Raw genomic sequence first — 21,980 nt, 5'->3', positions numbered from 1 at the left:
GTCATATTTTTTCTCCATTGAATTAAAGGAGTATCATAGAATTCTCCGGCACAGACCTCTCATATTTATATTCTTTTTCCTTCATCTTTCTTTCTTCCCATTTCTCCTCTTTGGTTTTGTTTTTCTCTTTTTTCTTGTGTATATTCACTACATGAAAATCCACAGGGGTGCATGCCCCCCGTGGCGCCTCCCTGCCTATATGTGTACCTCTGTTCCTTGCCCTTACTGACAAGTCGTCTGTCCCTCTTTTTATTTCCTTGATCACTGCTCGTCATCGCATCGTTGAAAAGCGGACCCATCAGTAAACACTTCCGTGCTTCAAATTTAATTTTCGCTCCCTCTTCATCCGAACGTAGCTTGCTCTGTCGCCGTGTCGTCAATTTTTTTTTTAACAGTTTGTTCGTTGAAACAAAAAATCCGTGTAGGAAGTTGAGACCTTAAGGTTACTTCATTCACTCCATGGCGACTACTTGCCTCCTACAAGCCGATAACTAATCGATTTCCCGGGATTTCTTGTTTCATTGTTTTATCATATCAACACTTTCAATGAACTGAAACTTATGATTGATAGATGGGTGGAATATGATAACACGTGAAATTTCGATAAGTTAATATTTCGCGCGAAGTGATCATCACGAGAGTTAATATCTGTCGATCAATGTGTGCACCTCAGCTGCCCTAGCTTTCGTCACGACATGCACGAGTGATAACATTCCAGAGATTTGGCGAAGACTCGGAAGTAACATCTTTTTGAGAGGGGCGCATATCGATCTGCAGACTGTATTAAGAATGAAATTTAGCCAAGCGTTGGAGAAAACCGAGGAATTTGACAAAAAGGAAGAAGAAGTGGAAACTTGTTGAAGCAGGAGGTATTGACATCTTTGAGTAAATTGTAAGTAAACAGTTATGATCGAAATGTGTTTTTTATCAGAGCTCATAGATAATCAGCATTTACAGTCATCCTTGTTGCATTCTTTCAGTAGACGTACCACTGACTGTCTTAGCTTTCTGACTGGTGCTTGTAAGGAATTAAAGGACTAACGGCAATCGACCCTCTCTGGTAAAGGGAATTTTAATTCCGTAGCAAAGGGCTTTGGAATATACAAAACCAAGTATCGCCTTACATGACATACATGATCAATAATGGCTGTCTCGCTGGTTTCATCGATATGTTGATGAGATCTGTTTGAAGAAAGTGTATAGTTTCATTGCTTATATCCGATAGGTTTGCATTCAATATTCCAGTCCATTAACTTCACTCTAAAATCCAGGAGGAAGGGGGGGGGGGGGGACTATGTACATCTACATGATTTTAAGTCATGAAAAGAAAAAAACAGAAAGTGTGGGAGAAAAGCGGTATTAAATGAGAGGTATTGGTTAGTGGATTGTAACACAAAGTTGTCAAGAATAATCATAAGAGGAAAAACAAACAAATGAAATGGAACTTTAAGGGGAAAAAAACATACAAAGGAGAAAGATGGGGCGTATATTATGCCTTTAAAAAAAATCCGTTCCCGTCCTCAAAATACACAGGCGCTACCCCTGCCTTAACATGTCAGGGTGTTATCGGCCCTCTTGCAAAATTCCACCCCAAAAAAATGGCACTGGTATTTTGGTATAAGATGGGCTTAATCCATGTTTGTTAACAAGTGGTAATCAGGGGTATTTGAGGCAATAAACTTAATGAACACGACATGGTTTTAGTTGATTTCTTTTTTTTTCTTCAGATTTTAAAAGTCGAAACTTGATTGACTTCATATAGAAAACTATCATTTAAGCTCAATTATGAAGAAGGGGAAACAACCATAAAAATATTGATATATCACCTTATTAAATCAGGCAACTCGATATGAGGGGCTTTAGAATATCACACAAGCTCAAAGTGAAGAAGGGGATAAAACCATGAAAATATTGACATATCACCTTATTAAATCAGGCAACTCGATATGAGGGCTTTAGAATATCACACAAGCTCAAAGTGAAGAAGGGGATAAAACCATGAAAATATTGATTTACGACCTTATTAATCAGGCAACTCGATATGAGGGCGTTAGATATTCCTTTATTGTATCAGCGATTTCAATGTTTTAATTTTGAAAAAACAAGTGAAAGTGAGGGAAATTGGTCACTAATCAAGGAGTTAATTTTGACAAAGGGAAATCATTGGATAAAAGGTGTCGCTCAAAACAAGAGTTAATTAAGAGTGATTATATATTATATTACAATTCATTCATTCACTCTAAAATTCGCCAAGAAATCCTAGTAGTCACTTTAACAAGAAGAGAGCATAATATTTGTTTTAATTCAATTTAAAATATGCACGAAGCCAAGTTGATCGTACGATCATACATGATTTAAAGCTGATCGTGTCTTTGTCTTATTATGGAAATATACTTCATTAGCAGACAGAAAATACAATTTGAAACTTTTATTGCCTTTTATTATCGGTATTCAAACTAAAGAGATTTTTGCCTTATGCTGTACATATTCAGCCCTATATTATGACCTGACGAGAGAAGAAGTGGAAAGAGGTGTAACTCCTCATCATGAATTAATGTCCACCCCCAATAAATTAAGTACTAGTAATTAAAGTAAATGAAAATAAATGTGTAATAACAAATAAGTAAAAAATAAATGAATCAAATAATGAATCAGTAAAAAATTTAAATAAATAACAATAATAAAAATTGAAATGAAAAAGTAATCGTAAAAAGAAAAAAATATTTATTAAATAATCGTGATGTATTGAATCTGGCCGCTCAGAACTTTTACATGCAAATCTATGGCGAACTACTTATTCAATTATAATTATCAATTATTCATTTCGCCTTTTTGTTGCTCCCATCTTTTTTTCGCAGATGATACATGATTCTATTGAAATCCCAGTCTGTTTCCTGCCAATACGTTTCTCTTTCTCCGCATGGGGATGCAGTTCTCACTGAAACCGCACTATTAGAAAATTGATCCTTAAAATTAAAGAAGTTCCTGCAGCAGAGTCTCGAGAACGTCTGTAATCTTACCAGATTGCGTAATCCTACAGGAAATTTGTATTTGGTGCATGGAACCTTACAAATTTCCTTAAAGAAAACACCCTTTTCCCCTTTTTGAACAGACCTGTTCTGTTAAATTGCAGAAAAAATCCCGTTTTATGAATTTACAGAATGATTCTGTTATTGCTTTCTGCAAAATCTTCTGTTTTCCCCCTGTAAAATCAGGGTTTTTTAACAGTGCGAATACATATAAAACAAACATGTTATCATTATACAACTAAAATACTTTTTGCTAAAATGAGATATTGAGAGCTGTCTCCGTACAGAGCAAGGATATAGCTGGTGTCAGACTTCAGAAGCTCGTCATCTCGAATGCCGTTGGCTTCAACACAAAAGGTATTTGATCAAAGCGTGCTTACCAAAAGCCACACTACCAACATCTAACACAAATTTTATCAAATATTTAAAAAAAAATGATAAAAAAAAACCATTCTAGGTTGTTTACTTTCCATTATATTAATGTAAATAGGACGGAGAAATGTTACCGTATTTCTTTACATTAACTCCTACCAATGAAACTGTGTGCTTGTCGAAGACATGTAAACATTTTATTTCGTGATGCAAAAATGGAAATAATTTTTCTTACCATTTTCACCTTATCAAATTTCAATAACAAATAAAAAGTTATATTCAATATGCACAAAGCATATATGTCTGCGGATTTTTTAGGATGGAAATATCAACATGAATATCATCATGCCGCAAATTTTGACCTATGTTAAAGTGTTATCATTGCGAATAGATCATGCTGAATAACATACAGAAAAATAATTATAAAATGAAAATGCAATCATTCTTGTTACGTTCTCACCCGCATTCTCAAATGATAAATTAAGCTGGTAAAGATGTTTTGGAAGCGGTTCACTTTATAAACTTCATAAATAAGAATGATAATGATGATAATAATAATAATGATTATAATAGCAGTAATACTACTACTACTACTACTACTACTATACTACTACTACTACTATACTACTGATAATAATAATAATCATGATAATCATAATAATAATGATAACAGTAATACTAAAACAAACAAACCAACAAAAAGCGACTTAAGGTGTAAAACATTCGATATTTCACTCCCATACACAGTAAAAAAATTATACAACGCTGTTTACTATATGAACTTTACAGTAATTGTTTAAACAGTTTAAACAAGTGTTTAAATCTAAAGCCCCAGTCACATATAGACACGGATCAACACGGCAATGCCGGCATGATCCGGGAATGTCCGGGATCGTTTTGCCCCGGATTAAGCGTCGACGAGCGTTGATGATAGCACACACGGCATCTTCACAAGGATCTACACGGACCATGCCGACAGAGGACGTCGTCTACACGGATCATCTGGTCGTTAACACGGACCAACACGTCAGCAACACGGACCTACACGTCAGCAACACGGACCTACACGTCAGTAACACGGACCAACACGTCAGCTACACGGACCAACACGTCAGCTACACGTACCATCCCGGATTGCTTGTCTACCGGGCAGTCCACGGATGACGCCGGATGTTTTTGACAGCCAAAAACTGCCGTGTTGGCCTCCCGGACGTTCAAGGACCAACACAGACCACCACGGACCTCCAAGGATGCCCAAGGCACCAACACGGATCTCTCCCCGGACCACCCCGGATCAGATCCGTGTTGACGACCAGATGATCCGTGTAGACGACGTGCTCTATCGCCATGGTCCGTGTACTGAGATCCTTGTGAAGATGCCGTGTGTGCTGTCGTCAACGCTCGTCGACGCTCTATCCGGGGCAGAACGATCCCGGACCTCCCCGGATCATGCCGGCATTGCCGTGTTGATCCGTGAGGATTCGTGTCTATATGTGAATTGGGCTGCGCTCAAGCATTTGAGGAATTTCTTCCTACGGGGTACCCATTCACATTTCCTAGGTTGCGTGCAGCACAATGTGGGTTGAGTTTTTGCTGAAGGAAAACACGCCATGGGTAGGAATCAAATCCACGTACCTAAGATAAAAGCGATTGAACTCATGAACAATCGAAAAAGGCAAGGACCAAATTTTAAGGGGTGCGAGTTTAGGGCTTTTCCCCCGGGAATCAATTCTTTGATTTGAAGGAGCACGATTCCGTAAGTTCATTGTTACATTCACACAAATGAAACCGATTTCAAACATACCGGAGTTAGGCGTGGCCGAGTGTTAGACGCATGAAAACTCGGGATTCGAATACCGATCACGGCACCATACCCCTGGTCAAAGCAATGTTTTCTTTTTATATCACATTATAAAAAGTGAAAATGTTATAGGCATAACTGGTACCAATATGTGCACGTATTGATATTGATAATTAATGTAAATGCAAGGAAAATGCTTTGATCGGTCTGGAGTCGGTTTCGTTGGTGCAGTGGCGGATCCGGGGGGGGGGGGGGAGGGATAACCCAAGTGTGAGAAACTTTCTTTTTTTGCTTGTCAAATTTTTCGCGGACGAAATGACCTTCAGATTTAGGTGAAAAACTTTTTTTTGCTTGTCAAATTTTCATCAGGAAAATGTGCCCCCCCCCCTTGGAAAATCCTGGATCCGCCCCTGCGTTGGTGTGACTATATACAGCCGTACTATGTCGGATGAAAACTATTTGTGTGCTTAGACACGCCGCCGATTTACCAACATTTTATTTTTCAAAATGAAATGAGAATTTGCTTCATGTGAGGGTTATGGCAGTTTGGGAGTGTATCCTTCACGTCAACGTCAGTTAATTAAGGGACTCATCATGAATGTTCTCAGTGTCCGTTGTTCAAACAAAGTAAAAAAATCTGTAAAAATAACCCCCACAAAAACAAATTGCAAAACAGAGAAAATTTGGAATATCTTTTCAGGATCTCACATGAATGACTTTGGTAAAAAAGCCCAATTTGTAAAATCCCAACCTTTTTCTTTCTTTTTAATATTTTACCTCGTTGATTGGATTTCTAAATGGATGGCACGAAAATCGATATCGGTTTTATCCAATACCATTTACGCTGATGATGAGTATGGGATGACGTAGCATTTTCTAAGTAAAAAATGCAGACACCACGTTCTAATGTTGGTATACCTTGATAAGAAAAACTGACAATCCAATAGATGGAGTAGGTTGTTGATGTCCAACTTGAATTAAGAGAGATATGACTGAAAGCGAAACACTCCAGCTAAACATACCAAAGCAGTTTAGATGTTTGGAAGAAATTATTTCATATGAGGGATTTTTCAGTTGAGTGCCGGTATCCAAGCAGGGTTTCACTCTCATTGTTCTTGTTTCCTTGATGATATGGCTAATTAATAATTCGGCCGTCTCCAGACGAAGTGAATGTATTTGTTTTGGGGGGTGATTAGTCGGATTATTTCACCTGTTTAATGGAATAGCGGATTATTCGAATACTTTGGGTAAACATGATGATGATGATGATCCACAGCATTATATTTCTGTTTAAAACATTCATAGGCGCAGGCACATCCAATTAAATTAATTACTACACATCTGCTGAAATGAAGAATCAAGTACACTGTAAAAAATAGTGGGTAAAAATTTAAACAGCACGGGGGTAATTATGTGTCCAACCGATTTGGGGCAGTATTTTTCCCAATGCGGGAAGCATAATTGTCCAGTAAGGTAAAAAATAAGCAGCAATTACTTTAGAGTGGGCAAAATTTTCATCACACTGGATAAATAAAAATACCCAAAAGAAATGCCCAATGTTGGTTGGACACATAATTACCATCATGGAGCATTTTTACCCTATATTTTTTTAGATTGTAGATCTATTTAATCAACCTGACAGATCCATGCCTAATCAATGTCAAGATGTACGTGACGGTCCTGACGCTCAGGTGGGAAGGGGGTCAATATCGCCCCCTTAATCATTCCTCACGCATGGGGGTATGATTTTGTCATAATATCCCCAGCAGTCTATGTCAAATATAGAAAATGACAGAAATGACACAGTTGGATGAGCTATTAATAGGCATGAAATGGTTTAAAATCAAAGTAATGAATTACAACTATGAGGCATTATTCAAAATGAAGCAGATCCTAATCATGATAATTATGATTAGCCGAGAGCGGACACGTGATCAAGTCTTTATTTCTTTTTCTATGATATCATTTTCTTTATGACTGGTCATATTAGGTTAGGTATATTGACCGACCACTGGCACTTTCATCGTCTTCATGACTCAATGCACCAGTATGCCAGCATATGCCAGATCTACCTTAGATGTAAACGTATCGAATTAAGTTTAAAACAGGGGTTATTTTGTCAAATGAAAAGGATCATACAGTCATTAATTTCATGAAACAGGCTACTAAAAGATCGCTTTTGTACTCGAACATTACGATTGGAAAAGTACAAAAACCTCGGTCTGCCTGCCCCAACATGTGCGTTACACGGTTCCAAAATTATATACCTCATGAGTAAATTTTGCCCCTAACATAACGCTTATAGAAATTGATAGTGAGGCTAATTTCTCGAAGATTGATTGCACTGATTGTTTATGATCGATCGTAAATCAGCCTTAAGATCAACTTCTAAGCATGAGATCCATATCACCGCTGATGATGACTATTTGTATCTCTTTATTTTACTTCCCTTGAAAACAATTTTAAGCAATTACTTGGTATTCTATGAATAAAATATTTTAGCAGTTAGGAGAAGCAAATATAGAAAAAATAGAATGAAGTCAATACGATATAGATATGAAAATGGAATAGGACACTTAAAAACTTTATACACCTTTTTACAATTTTCCAGCATTATAGGGTTCAATTTCTCCCTTTACATATTATTTAATTTTCTCATTGATGCGTGAAAAATTCAGCAAATTCGTTCAACACTTGTTTTTCGTATTATCGTCATAGGCCAACCTTATTTGAAAAGGAGATACGAGCGAGAAGAGTGGACACGTAAGTGTGTTTGAATAGGGGCATCGATCGATTTTGGTTGCTCAGTTGGTCAGTTTTGGTTAGCTTTAGTGATCTTAATGTTGGTGGCTGTTGAAGAAATGCGGAAGAGGTCGATTAATTTAGATACCTTGTTTACACGCTGCATCGGCTCGCGGTGCAGACCTGAGAGCCGGTTCAGACTCGGCTCGCGGATTATCTTGCGTCGCGTTTACACGCTGCCCCAGCTCGCGGTGCAGAATCGACTCGCGCGGCAATAACCCCGATCATTAATTTTGATTAAATTCACATCATGAAACGCGCGCTAATTGCTGAAGCAGACTCGGCTTTGTGTTTACACGAAGAAAAATTGCCGTGTCTGCACTGGCTTGTGGTTCTGATCCTATTATATTGGCGGAGCAAAATGGCTATGTCTGCATGCATCGCGAGCCGGTGCAAGTTAATCGCATTTACACGCATAGAAAAAGCGAGTCTGCAACGCTAGCTGATGCAGCGTGTAAACACGGTAATAGTGACAATTATGTGTGCGGTAACGGTGTGTGTGCGTATGTGTGTGTCAGTGAGCGTCTCAGGGTGTGTGGGTGGACGTGCATGAGAGCAAGAGAAAGAGGGGAGGGAGGGGGAGAGGAAAGAGCGGTATTTATCCCCACCCGTGTACCCTTTTATTAATGCAGCATAATGATAAAAATTACCATGATTGAAAATAATTAATGAGTTATCACTGAACACATGCAATGTACATTCTGGCGCATATTATTTTCGTACAATTTATATCAATTTCGCCGAATTTCGTCAATGACCTATATTAGGATGAATTATGGGTAGGATAAGCAGTTATAGTTGCAACCGCAACTCTAAAAAGTTAAGATATACCCTTCTTATTATTCAATCGTAAGCATATTTGGGTTGCATCGGGTTAACTACCATGGATTTTGTTACACAAAGGATAAAAAGGATATTGTTACCAAGTGTTTGAAAATTCTTCTAATATTTATTAAGTAATTGTAACATTATCTGCTCAAATCAATTTAGAATCGTGAACTACAAACCAATACGAATAGAATGTCGTGAGAGCCGACACTTATTCAATTATGATCATGAGTAATCATGCCCGTCAACTTCTCAATAAATGGTATAATGTAACATTATCTGAGCTATCTGAAATAATTCTCATTTAGTCACGGATCATGGAAACGCTTTGTGCATTTCAACAGCTAAAGGTTAAGAGGAAATATAAAAAAGCAGAAACTTGTGTTTCAGGTTCGATACGGTGACGACGATGACGACATTGTGGAATTACTCTTTCGAAAGAAAATGAAGGGGGAGAAGAAGAAGGTGGTTGTGGTGACTGTCTGGTGGTGAAAAAAATGGAGGAGGTAGAGAAAGATGAAGAAGGGGACAACTGGGAGATGATGATGATGGTAGTAGTGATGATTATGACGATGATAATGATGGGGATGATGACGATAATGATGGTGGTGATGATGTTGGTGGTGATGATAACGGTGATGATGGTGATGATGATGATGTGATGATGATGATGTGATGATGGGGGAGGCGATGATGGTGCTGATAATGATGGTGGTGATGATGATGGTGATGATGCTGATCAAATGATGATGATAATGATGGTGGTGATGGTGATGACAAATGATGATGATGATGGGGATGATTATGATGACGACGATGATGGTGATGATTATATTCACCAACTTTGCTGATAATGAAGACGATTAAGATGTCGAAGATGGTGAAGGAAGTGTTGACAATTCTACAGAATAAAACTATATAGACCAATAATGTAGGAGATGATAAATGTTGAAACTTAAAAAAAAAAGCTGACAGCAAAAAAAATAATTATACAAAAGAGGTAGAGAACGACGAAGAAGGGGACAACTGGGAGATGATGATGATGGTAGTAGTGATGATTATGACGATGATAATGATGGGGATGATGATGATAATGACGGTGATGATGTTGGTGGTGGTGATAACGGTGATGATGATGATGTGATGATGGGGGTGGCGATGATGGTGCTGATAATGATGACGACGATGATGGTGATGATGATTATATTCACCAACTTTGCTGATAATGAAGACGAGTAAGATGTCGAAGATGATGATGGAAGTGTTGACCATTCTACAGAATAAAACTATATAGACCTATAATGTAGGAGATGATAAATGTTGAAACTTAAACAAAAATAGCCGACAGCAAAAAAAAACAATAATACAAAAGAACGAAATCCGTCTGGCTAAACTGTTACAATAATGACATTCTTCAACATGTTCAAGAGCGGGCCTTAAGTTTGCACACTGCTGAATAGCACAAAGATATATCAACAAGAAAAGGAATGAAATATGTTGTTGGACCAGATTCTGACAACTGTGTGTTCATCGCAAACTGAAATTCATCAAGTAGAAAGCTAACAGCTGTCCTCACTGTATGTATACCTTGTAAGCGGTCGTCATTGAAATTCGATCTTGTACTGTATCACGTGATGAATTGGGTTGTCAACACTAAAGGGATTGTGAAAGTGATTGTGAAGACGTAAAGGTATGGTGAGGTGTGTAGCCTTTGTCAGTGAAAAGGGCGAAATGGCAAGTTTTAGCATGTCAAAAGAATGGATAAACCTGAGAGGGGAGAGATATAGACGCCAAATGGAACAACTTAAAAAAAAACTTATGAGAATGAGGTCATATACCAAAAATGATCATACAAAACAAAACATTGTTGAAAACTGCAATATCAAGGATGAATGCAGAAATAAGAATCACAGAAATAAAATATAACATCAGAAAGACTGTCCTTTTTCAAAGATATACATGTATGTAGGCAATCACATGAATAAATAGATCGAGAAGGCTGGGGCAGAGATATGAATAAGGAGACGGAAGTGATAAGACGTAGTGGCAAGGGCATAAAGGCTGACTGAGGGTGCACTGGGTGCATGTGCACCCTCCCGGTGAGGCAGAGGAGTTCCGAAACTGGCAAGCGAAACGAAATTTGTACTCCTTCTTCTGATTTTCCAAACTTTGGTTCCACCTCCCCAATTCTCAAACCAGCCTACACCCTTGAATGGGGGAATGAGATAGTGGTTTAGGGGATGGTAGGGGCTGAAAATATTTATATATCAATAAATAGAGTAAAACCCACAGAGCAAAATGCTGAAAATTTCATCAAAATCGGATAACAAATAACAAAGTTATTGAATTTCGAAGTTTATCAGTATTTTGTGAAAAAAGTTATATGCTCATCTTCATGAATATTCATTAGGTGGACTGATGATGCCATATCCCCACTTTCCTTTTTTCTTATGTGTATAAAAACATAATTTATCATTTTTCATGTACCTGAAAAAATAATTGTATCATTTTTTCATACATGTGCAAATGTTGTGTCTCCATTATGATGAAATAAGTTGCGGCAATAAATAACTAATGCACTTAATCAGTTGCCAATACAATTGTTTTAGTTCTTGGTCGAAAATTTTTGAATAAACCTAATTTCATATAATAAAATCCAATATTGCAAGTGGTGATATGACATCATCCGCCCATCTAATCAATATTCATAAAGACATGCATAGAACTGTTTCACCGGAATAATGCAAATATTTATAATTCAATAACTTTGTTATTTGTTTTCCGATTTTGATCAAATTTTCAGCATTTTGCTCTGAAACTTTACTTTTACTCTATTTATTGATATATAAATATATCCAGCCTGGACCATCCCTTTAAGGATTTGGAAAGGGATAGACCGGGAGCAAAATCTCATAGGGGCCCTATATAACGAGTTCGTACAAACCACACCACAGAAAAGGTTTGGCACCATAGGCCATCTACAGGCAGTTAGTATGGACCCTCTAGATCACTGCTGGGTAGGTAGTATTAGTCTCAAATTGCGGTTTCACTTTTTTCTACCGTTGAATTTAAAGAGCGATGTAAATAGTAAACAAGTGGAACGCCTCTGGCAGTCTCGCCTGCATTACGCGATTTAATATAGCAGCAGTGCTAACTTTGAAAACTACTATAAAATAATCATTCACAAAAACACCATTCATATAATGACATAATACCACATTCATTGACCATAAATGACATTTGAACGGTGACTTAAGACTTGTCAACTATACACCCATGTCCACATTTCATTCACTCTATCCATAAACTTTCAAAGTTATGATGGCAATTCAACAATTACCCCAACATGCCCTAAGTTTATTGACCTTAATTGACCTTGGTTTTGTGACCTGAAACTCACAGGGGATGTTCAGAGATACTTGATTACTCTTGTATCCCAAGTTTTATGAACTAGATCCATAAACTTTCATAGTTAGGATGGTAATTCAACAAATACCCCCAACATGGCCAAAGTTTATTGACCTTTAATGACCTTTCACCATGATCATGTGACCTGAAACTCGTACAGGATGTTCAGTGATACTTGATTACTCTTATGTCCAAGTTTTATGAACTAGATCCATAAATTTTCAAAGTTATGATAGTAATTCAACAAATACCCCCAACTTGACCAAAGTTCATTGACCCTAAATGACCTTTGACCTTGGTCATGTGACCTGAAACTCGAGCAAGATGTTCACTAATACTTGATTAACCTTATGCCTAAGTTTCATGAACTAGGTCTATATACTTTCTAAGTTATGATGTCATTTCAAAAACTTAACCTTCGGTTAAGATTTTGAAAATAATTCTCCCAACATGGTCTAAGTTCATTGACCCTAAATGACCTTTGACCTTGATCATGTGACCTGAAACTCAGGCAGGATGTTCAGTAATACTTGATTAACCTTATGTCCAAGTTTCATGAACTAGGTCCATATACTTTCTAAGTTATTATGTCATTTCAAAAACTTAACCTTAGGTTAAGATTTGATGTTGACGCCGCCGCCGCCGGAAAAGGGGCGCCTATAGTCTCGCTCTGCTATGCAGGCGAGACAAAAATTGAATATATTGTATATATATATATATATATATTGTATATATCATTAATACGTTATTGATGTGTCAAAATGTTGCTGGGTGACTGCTCTATCGGTACAGCAACATTTAAAAGTGAACTTTAGATATCAAACCTAGCTACAAATCAATGGCCAATGTCATTTCCATCTCAAGTAGATATGGAAAAATTGAGACGATAAAGTGATTTTGTGTTGTTAAACATGTGGCGCTCTATAAAACTAGAGTTGGATTAAATATTCGTTATTCATAACAAAATAAAGATTTTCGCAATATTTTTAAAAATTTCAGATATGTTTTAACTACTCTATGAGCTTTTATTCACCATCTTGTACTGACGTTAATTTGGGATTCACGCTGCATGAACCAATTTATAATTTCTGGCGATATAATCTGATCCAAACCATATTTCATTTTTATTCTTCACACTCTCATTTTGGTTTAATTGTGAATTCTTGTTATAGGGTTCAATGGCCCCAAGCCTCCTCCCCCACCCAATACCCATCCCTTTTCCGAATTTGCCTATTTTAAAGAAAATTTTGAAGTCCCTATTGAGGCAAACAATGTTTCTACTAGGGGGAAGTGGGGTAATGACGAACACGTACCTTTCTGATCAGAGCGATAGCAAGAATCAAAGTGAGCCTTATTCCAAAACTAGTACATAATTTGATAAAAACATACCATATATTGACTGTAACAACGTCTTTATTCAACATCAAGCATTCCTTTAGAATTTATAGTACAAAACGCAGATTTTCGGGATTACCCCGCACTTCCGGGCCACAGGGTAATCGCGAACGCCATTCGTGGAAACATAAACAAGTAAAGATATGTAATTTGGATTCTTTTCGATTATTCTTTAATCGGAAGAGACAAGTCAACAGATCCCTGCATGGGAAGTCAGACAACATTCTGTGTTACGGCTATTATATCGTGACAGCAGAACCTCACCTCTCCTATGAGATATTGAGATGTTCGGGATTACCCCGCGTTCGGGATTACCCCACTCTTCATTCTTCAATGAAGGAAACGTAAAAAAGCGAAAATCTGTCAAAAGCATTTTCTCGATTATTCTTTAATCGGAAGAGACCAGTCAACAGATCCGTGCATAGGAATTCAGACAACATTCTGTGTACGGCTATTATGCCGTGACAGCAGAACCTCACCTCTCCTATAGATATTACGGTGTTCGGGATTACCCCACTCTCCCCTACATGTATGTTGTAAACCCACTTTTACTGATTCGTTTGAAACCACTTGGAGACAAAAGAGCAACCTTTTATTTATATATTCGGCAGCCCCGGCCACCCTCTCGGGGTGGGGGGGGGGGGGATGGGGGCTGCCGAATTCATCAAGCCATTTTCAGTATTTTGTCTATTTATGGAAAAATCTGCCATTTGAGGCCCAATTGAGGCAAAATGACATTTATGTTATGTGGTAAAGCCATTTCTAATGCCATGAAACCACTTCTGGGAGGAAAGAGTATAGGCTTTTCTCTATCAGCTACATATAGAAATGTGAATGTTGGTACGTCGAAGCAACCGCTCAAATATACATCGGCGCTCGGACAGCGACCACCCGGGCACCGAGCGTATCTAGGGCGGCAAGTGACAAGCAGGCGCCGCCAGAATTTTTAATTCTGCGTTAAATCTTAAAGTGGCGACCGAGCGATATGCCCCAAAAGTTTTGCCAAAACCAGTGGTGCCCGGACGGCCGCCGCTTGGTGCCCGTGCGAAATTGACTAAAAACTCGCTGCCCGGTCGCCGAGCAGGCATATTTTGGGGTTGTGACTGTAGCATTAGCAATTAACCGCTAAATGAAATGGCCTATCAAGGCCATCATTGCATGGGCAGTTTGCTCAGTAGAATTACAACCGATCAGAATTGTTCTGTCAAATTAGCGATTAATCGCTAACATTTGTGTTACGGGGCCCTGGTCACCCCCATAACTGATGAACCTCAATCATATTTTAACACTCCCTCTATTTCTTAATATCTCTCTTCAGTAAACTACAAGTGATGGGTGACCAGTGGATTACAGATGTAGATGCGGTTTGTTTCGAGAAAAGCTATGATATCTACAACCTTTCGGTGAAATATACCGAAGAGAATCTAGTCAAGGACCAAGTCGAGATCATCATCAAGTCCTACGTCCTGCCATGTGTACTGGCCTTTGGCCTCTTTGGGAATCTACTATTCCTCTTTGTAGTAGCTCGCGTCCGATCAATGCGCACCATCACCAACATGTACCTGACCAACTTGGCAATCGCTGACCTGTTCTATTTGTCCGTAGGGGTCGGGGAGAAACTCTGGCGGTACCACATATCCCCAGTGAAAGACGATCGCACTCCTTTTGGCAACATCGGCTGCGTCTTCTTCCCGTTCGTTGTCGATACCACCTACACCGCTTCGGTGTTGTTGGTTACCATGGTAACAGTGGAACGATATTACGCCATTTGTAAGCCTTTTTGGCATCGTCGGATGGCGACGCGGAAGCGAACGATAAAACTCATCGTCGCGACGTGGATAGTCAGCCTCTGTTTAGCCGCCATGTTGATACCCGGACATTATCCAATGGTTTATAGATGTTTGATATACCCAGATGATCCGAAATACGATGGTTACCCTTCACTTAATGGTTACTGCAGTGCCGTCAAACCATGGCTCATTCACTTGGTAAATGGATGCCAGAATATCCCGTTCTTTATCGCCATGATCGTAAGCTCTTTCCTGTACACGCTCATCATCAAAAGCCTACACGCGCGCGTCAAAACCGATATCGCTCTCAACTCTGATCGATACCAGCTCACCCAGGTGCGCAATTCCGTCACCAAAATGCTTCTCGTTACCGGCATACTGTTTTTCCTTTGTCTGTTTCCGTACCAACTTTGCACCTTTTCTCTGATGGTCGCAGGTATAATCAGTGATGATGCTTACAGAAAAGTAAATGATGTCGTAGAGCCATTCTGGCCAATTTTGCAGACGATGATGTATGTGAACTCTGCGATGAATGCGTACGTCTACGGTATTACGAATGCGCGTTATCGGCAAGCCCTGATCAAGACGTTCGATTGTGCCTGTGAGAAGCAAAAGATGATTATGTCATCGATATCCATGAAGTCTTCGACTCAGACCATCGCAGAAAATTTGGACAAAGCATAGAAGCAGAGGGTTTACAAAGGAATAACAAAGTTAAAGTGGAAGTACATTAAGCTAGTTTCTGATGCTAAAAATTAGAAACTTTACTCTTGTAGGTTTTGGGAATATCCATCAAAGAATGATTGAGTCAGAAATTTGATCAAGGGCCATTTTCTCAATTAAAAAAAATTAAATTTGCTTGTGCTCTGTCGTTAATGTCTAATTACACATGAAAGCGTATTTTAATCATGCAACTGCGAAAAAAGAAGAAGATATTTTATCTTTCTTAGCAATTGCTCATGAAGACTTAATGGGCAGCCATATGGGCTAAAAATAATAAAAATAATAATTATCCCAACAAAACTTACCATTTTACTAGGCCTATACATTTGAAAATTACAAATAAAAACAATAAATTTGGCCAATTCCATTCGTTTCATCAATTATTTTCACATTCATTAATATGACCCTAATGGCTGCCTACTATAAGTTGAATTCAAGTAATAGCTAATTAAACTCCAAATGAGTAGGCCTATGCATGTGAAAGCAATTTTCAACAAAATGAAGAATAGCCAATGTCAAAGATATTTTTCAGACACTTTTGTTTAAATCATATGTTATTTCCTCCTAAGACGAATATTGCCTGAGCCGAACATGTTTCTTTGGAGATGTGATTTACCTGTATGTATATTTTTGTTGAAAGTACATTATAGCGAAAAAAATATGAAGAAATTAATTTATGTACATTATAGCGAAAAAAAATATGAAGAAATTAATTTATGTTTACAAGTATATGTGCAACTGTTGAGTTAATTATGACTTTGTACTTATGCATATTTGTAGATCTATACTTTGTGTGATAGATTTTACTTCACTTATTTTGTTTTATGGCTTGAAAAAAACCTAATGTTGACTAGAATAATTAGAGTGGAATGAAACAAGCTAGAGAGTGAAAATTCCATGAAAATTTGATGATACATACAATATACAGATTCTTTTGATATGTGGAAATGAAAGTAAGCTAATAGATTTCACATTTTCATCACATAAAATCTGCAATTATTTCAAAATATCTCCAAAAATTCTTGGAAGAGGTGACTTTACAGGAGTAGATAAAATATATTATGTAGATAAGTATTGTAAATCCATATGGATGAAATATAAAATAGATGGAATTGTGACATTATCACCCCATTTAACACAAAGTTTATTACAACAATGCAAACATATTAGTGGAGCAGTTATGTGACAAAAAATGGCCAAGATGCTTGGATCTGGCAGAAAGTGTAAAAATTGGCATACAGTGGTATTTTTGGGCGCTGATTTCAAAAATTGCCGGCCCCAAGCGATTAGACCATCGGGTCAGCCGCCATTTTGAAATCCAAGATGGCCGCCATGAAAAATCATTAAATGTCATTTTCTTGAGTTTTACATGGCATGTGACACTGAAATTTGGCATATAGGGGTATTTTGAGGCACTGATTTCAAATATTGCCAGCCCCCAGCAATTTGACCATTTGGCCGGCGGCAAAATGGCCGCCATCTTGAAATCCAAGATGGCCGCCATGATATATTATTGCAATCATTTTTTCGAGTTTTATATGAACTGCGGTATTGAAATTTGGCATAAAGGCTGAATTCGGGTTGCTGATTTCAAATATTGCCGGCCCCAAGTGATTTGACCATCGGGTCGGCCGCCATTTTGAAATCTAAGATGGCCGCCATGAAAAATCATTAAATGTCATTTTCTTGAGTTTAACCCCGGGGGGGGGGGGCACTCAGTATATAATGCATAGTGGGTATGTGCCGCGGAGGGGACCCCCATTTTTACACTCAAATTTCCGTTCCGAGGCATAGCATTTTTGTGTTATTGAGAAAAAGAACAAAGAAAGCCGCTCCAAAGCATAGCATTTTCTTCTTCTCGAGAAAAAAGAAGAAAAAAAAATCCGCTCCAGGGCTTTGCATATTTTCCGTTACGCCGTTCCAGTCGCAATTTTGGTGAAAAGCGGCCGCAGCTCGCTGTCTAACCATCGCCTCTGCGCTAGCGCGCCCGGCAGTCATGCCGTAGCCCAGCTGCATGCACGTTCCATAGGGATGCATACGCACTCGATCGCACGCAGGCGACCCGTTCCAAGGACCCCCGTTTTCACAAACATTTGTAGTTCCGAAGCCCGTTCCGAGGACCCTCCTTTTTACAATAAGCCCGCTCCAAGGCCCCCGTTTTTTGTCTCGCCCGCGGCACACCCCCACCACTTTTTTGGTCGAGTGCCCCCCCCGGGAGTGTAACATGGCATGTGACACTGAAATTTGGCATTTAAGGGTATTTTGAGGCACTGATTTCAAATATTGCCAGCCCCCAGCAATTTGACCATTTGGCCGGCGGCAAAATGGCCGCCATCTTGAAATCTAAGTTGGCCGCCATGATATATTATTGCAATCATTTTCTCAAGTTTTATATGAACTGCGGTATTAAAATTTGGCATATAGGCTTAATTTGGGGTGCTGATTTCAAATATTGCCGGCCCCCAGCAATTTGACCTCCAGGTCAGCAGCAAAACGGCCGCCATTTTAAAATCCAAGATGGCCACCATGAAAGATAATTTGCTCAAGTCTTACGTATATGGCCTGTAACACTTTAAATTTCGAAAAAAAACTTGATATATGCATCCTTGATCAATGAAAAGAACATAGTAAATAGATGCTATTTTGAATTCCAAAATGGTTACCAAGTTTGAATGATGTTCAACATTATAATGGTGAGTAAAACCCATTGCATTGGCACTGGAAACAAATCCGAAACAACCACATCTTTGTCCGTTGCAAGGAATTTGGCATCCTTAATTGCTGATATAGATGTTACGTAAGTATATGAAGCACCATAAATACACAAACCAGCTAGCTTCTTCTGCAGTTACACATTTGAAGTGGCTTTGGTTGAATAATAACCATCCGGAACAATCATTTTCTGTTGAGAGGCTTTAAATTATTTCTTTGAGTCTTATATGATCTGCATTATTGCACTTTGACAAATCGACGGAATCAAGTATCATAATTATAATGTAGGTATTATTTTGAAATTTGGCATTTTTGGATAACCATCGTGTGTTCGACAATCTGACAATGGGAGCATGTTCGCCTCACAATCGGGAGATCTGGAGTTCAAGCTCCGACAGCATCAGACCAAAAGATGTTAGAAAAGGGGAGCTGCTTCTAACCTGTTTGGCGGTCAACGAATTAAAGGGGAAGTTCAACGTGACAAAAAGTTTATTGAAACAATAACAGAATAAATAATGAAAAAAATATTGAAGGTTTGAGGAAATTCCATCAAATATTTAAAAAGCTATTGGAATTTCATTTGGTGCATTTGTGACGTCAGATGCAAGCAGTTCCCCCATGTTTCTTATAGTACAAAAATCAATGAAATGTAGCCTCCTCAAAAAAATGAAAATGTTTTTTTATTGGACCCTCAGTATATCAACAGACAAATGATTTCACAGTGCACCCGCTCCAGAAAGAAAAAAAAATACCCATGATAAACCATTTATGCATTTTATATCACACAACATAATGGGAAAGCTGCTCGTACAGTAGCCTATATGACGTCACAAATCAAAAACTTAAAATTTTAATATCTTTGATGGATCCACCAATATCTTGTTTATATCATATTTTCTTTTGTTTTTACAACAAACTTTTCTCTGGGGTGAACTCCCTTTTTAAAGGATAGAGCAACATCCGATGTGGCGCTGCTAAGTTGCTGCCGGGCTCACAATCTACAGGGTATGGGCAAAATTAATTTTCGGAGCATTTCTGTTACTGAATTCTATTTTGAACAATAAAATATGTATTATTATCATCCATCACTAATATTAATTTCATTTCATCATCATCATCATCATAATCATACCACTATTTAACCATCAGTACTTCAAGTCTGGAACAGTTTTCTTCATGTTGATTTGTAATAAAATATTGCAATTATTGGAACAATATTCTAAAACCAGCGTGCCAAAATCCTGCCTGTATTTCTAAAACGTAGTGCCTCAAATTGTTTAAAACCAAGAAAATGATTTCAATGAATTTTCATGACAGTCTATCCTCTCTAGATTTCAAGATGGTGGCCATTTTGCAGCATATCTGTTGGACAGATTACTGGGGGCAATTTTAATATCCCTAGATGCCAAACTTTAAAATAATACGTTACGTGATACTAATAGATAAAGTGATTTTTTTTCAATGATCTTTTTTCATGGCAGCCATCTTGGATTTCAAGATGGCTGACATTTTGCCTCTGACTCGGGATCAGATCGCTGAGGGCCAGCAATATTTGAAATAAGCACCCCACACTCCGTCGATTTGTCAAAGTGCAATAATGCAGATCATATAAGACTCAAAGAAATAATTTAAAGCCTCTCAACAGAAAATGATTGTTCCGGATGGTTATTATTCAACCAAAGCCACTTCAAATGTGTAACTGCAGAAGAAGCTAGCTGGTTTGTGTATTTATGGTGCTTCATACTCACGTAACATCTATATCAGCAATTAAGGATGCCAAATTCCTTGCAACGGACAAAGATGTGGTTGTTTCGGATTTGTTTTCAGTACGTGCCAATGCAATGGGTTTTACTCACCATTGTAATGTTGAACATCATTCAAACTTGGTAACCATATTGGAATTCAAAATAGCATCTATTTACTATGTTCTTTTCATTGATCAAGGATGCAAAGATCAAGGTTTTTTTTTCAAATTTAAAGTGTTACAGGCCATACGGAAGACTTGAGCAAATTATCTTTCATGGCGGCCATCTTGGATTTTAAGATGGCGGCTGTTTTGCTGCTGACCTGGAGGTCAAATTGATGGAGGCCGGCAATATTTGACATCAGTGCCTCAAAATACCCCTACATGCCAAATTTCAGTGTCGCCTATCATGTAAAACTCAAGAAAATGACATTTAATGATTTTTCATGGCGGCCGGCCATCTTGGATTTCAAAATGGCGGCCATTTTGCCGCCGACCAAATTGTCAAATTGCTGGGGGCCGGCAATATTTGAAATCAGTGCCTCAAAATACCCCTATATGCCAAATTTCAGTGTCACACGTCATGTAAAACTTGTGAAAATGACATTAAAGATTTCTCTTGGCGGCCATCTTGGATTTCAAAATGGCGGCCGACCCGATGGTCAAATCACTTGGGGCTGGCAATTTTTGAAATCAGCACCCCAAATTAAGCCTATATGCCAAATTTCAATACCGCAGTTCATATAAAACTTGAGAAAATGATTGCAATAATATATCATGGCGGCCATCTTGGATTTCAAGATGACGGCCATTTTGCCGCCGACCAAATTGTCAAATTGCTGGGGGCCGGCAATATTTGAAATCAGTGCCTCAAAATACCCCTATATGCCAAATTTCACACTTTCTGCCAAATTCGAGCATCTTTTTCACATATCTACTGCTGGACTATATACTGTAGTAACTTTGTAACTGTTTCCCCCGAACAGAGTTCGGAGGATACTATGGATTTGGCCTCATCGCGCCGCTGCAGAGATTTCCTTGTGAGCGCTCTATCAGCTGCATTTCTTCTCCGATCAACTTCAAATTTGGCATGAAGGTCAAGTATGGTATAGCAAAGCTGCCTTTCGATTTTGGTGTGGGCGGAGACATCGTTGCTATGGGAACAAGAGTTTTTTGTGGAAATAGCAGAGATGTCCTTGTGAGCACTCTACAAGCTGCATTTCTTCTCCCATCATCTTTGAATGTGGCATGAAGGTCCATTATGGTGAAGCAAAGCCGCCTATTGATTTTTGGGTGTGCGGAGACATTGTTGCCATGGTAACAAGAGTTTTTGTGGAATAGTAGAGATGTCCATGTGAGCGCTATACCAGCTGCAT

At 38.4% G+C, this 21,980-nt stretch overlaps 1 protein-coding gene across 1 annotated transcript; it reads left to right on the top strand.

The window, feature by feature from the left end:
• The first annotated feature begins 263 nt into the window (after positions 1-263).
• Positions 264-16,838, top strand: LOC129277596 (neuromedin-U receptor 2-like). The gene is made up of 2 exons (XM_064110349.1): positions 264-892; positions 14,954-16,838. Exon 2 carries the CDS (start codon positions 14,967-14,969, stop codon positions 16,107-16,109), a length of 1,143 nt encoding a protein of 380 aa, XP_063966419.1. The 5' UTR covers positions 264-892; positions 14,954-14,966; the 3' UTR covers positions 16,110-16,838.
• Positions 16,839-21,980: the final 5,142 nt, after the last annotated feature.

This window comes from Lytechinus pictus, chromosome 15 (genome assembly GCF_037042905.1).
Source record: "Lytechinus pictus isolate F3 Inbred chromosome 15, Lp3.0, whole genome shotgun sequence".
Lineage (NCBI taxonomy): Eukaryota > Metazoa > Echinodermata > Echinoidea > Temnopleuroida > Toxopneustidae > Lytechinus > Lytechinus pictus.
The sequence above is the reverse complement of the archived record's forward strand: the minus strand, read 5'-3'. Positions and strand labels throughout refer to the sequence as shown.

Coding starts and splice junctions, on each gene's coding strand:
- LOC129277596 (XM_064110349.1), top strand. CDS start 14,967: ATGGGTGACCAGTGGATTACAGATGTAGATGCGGTTTGTTTCGAGAAA.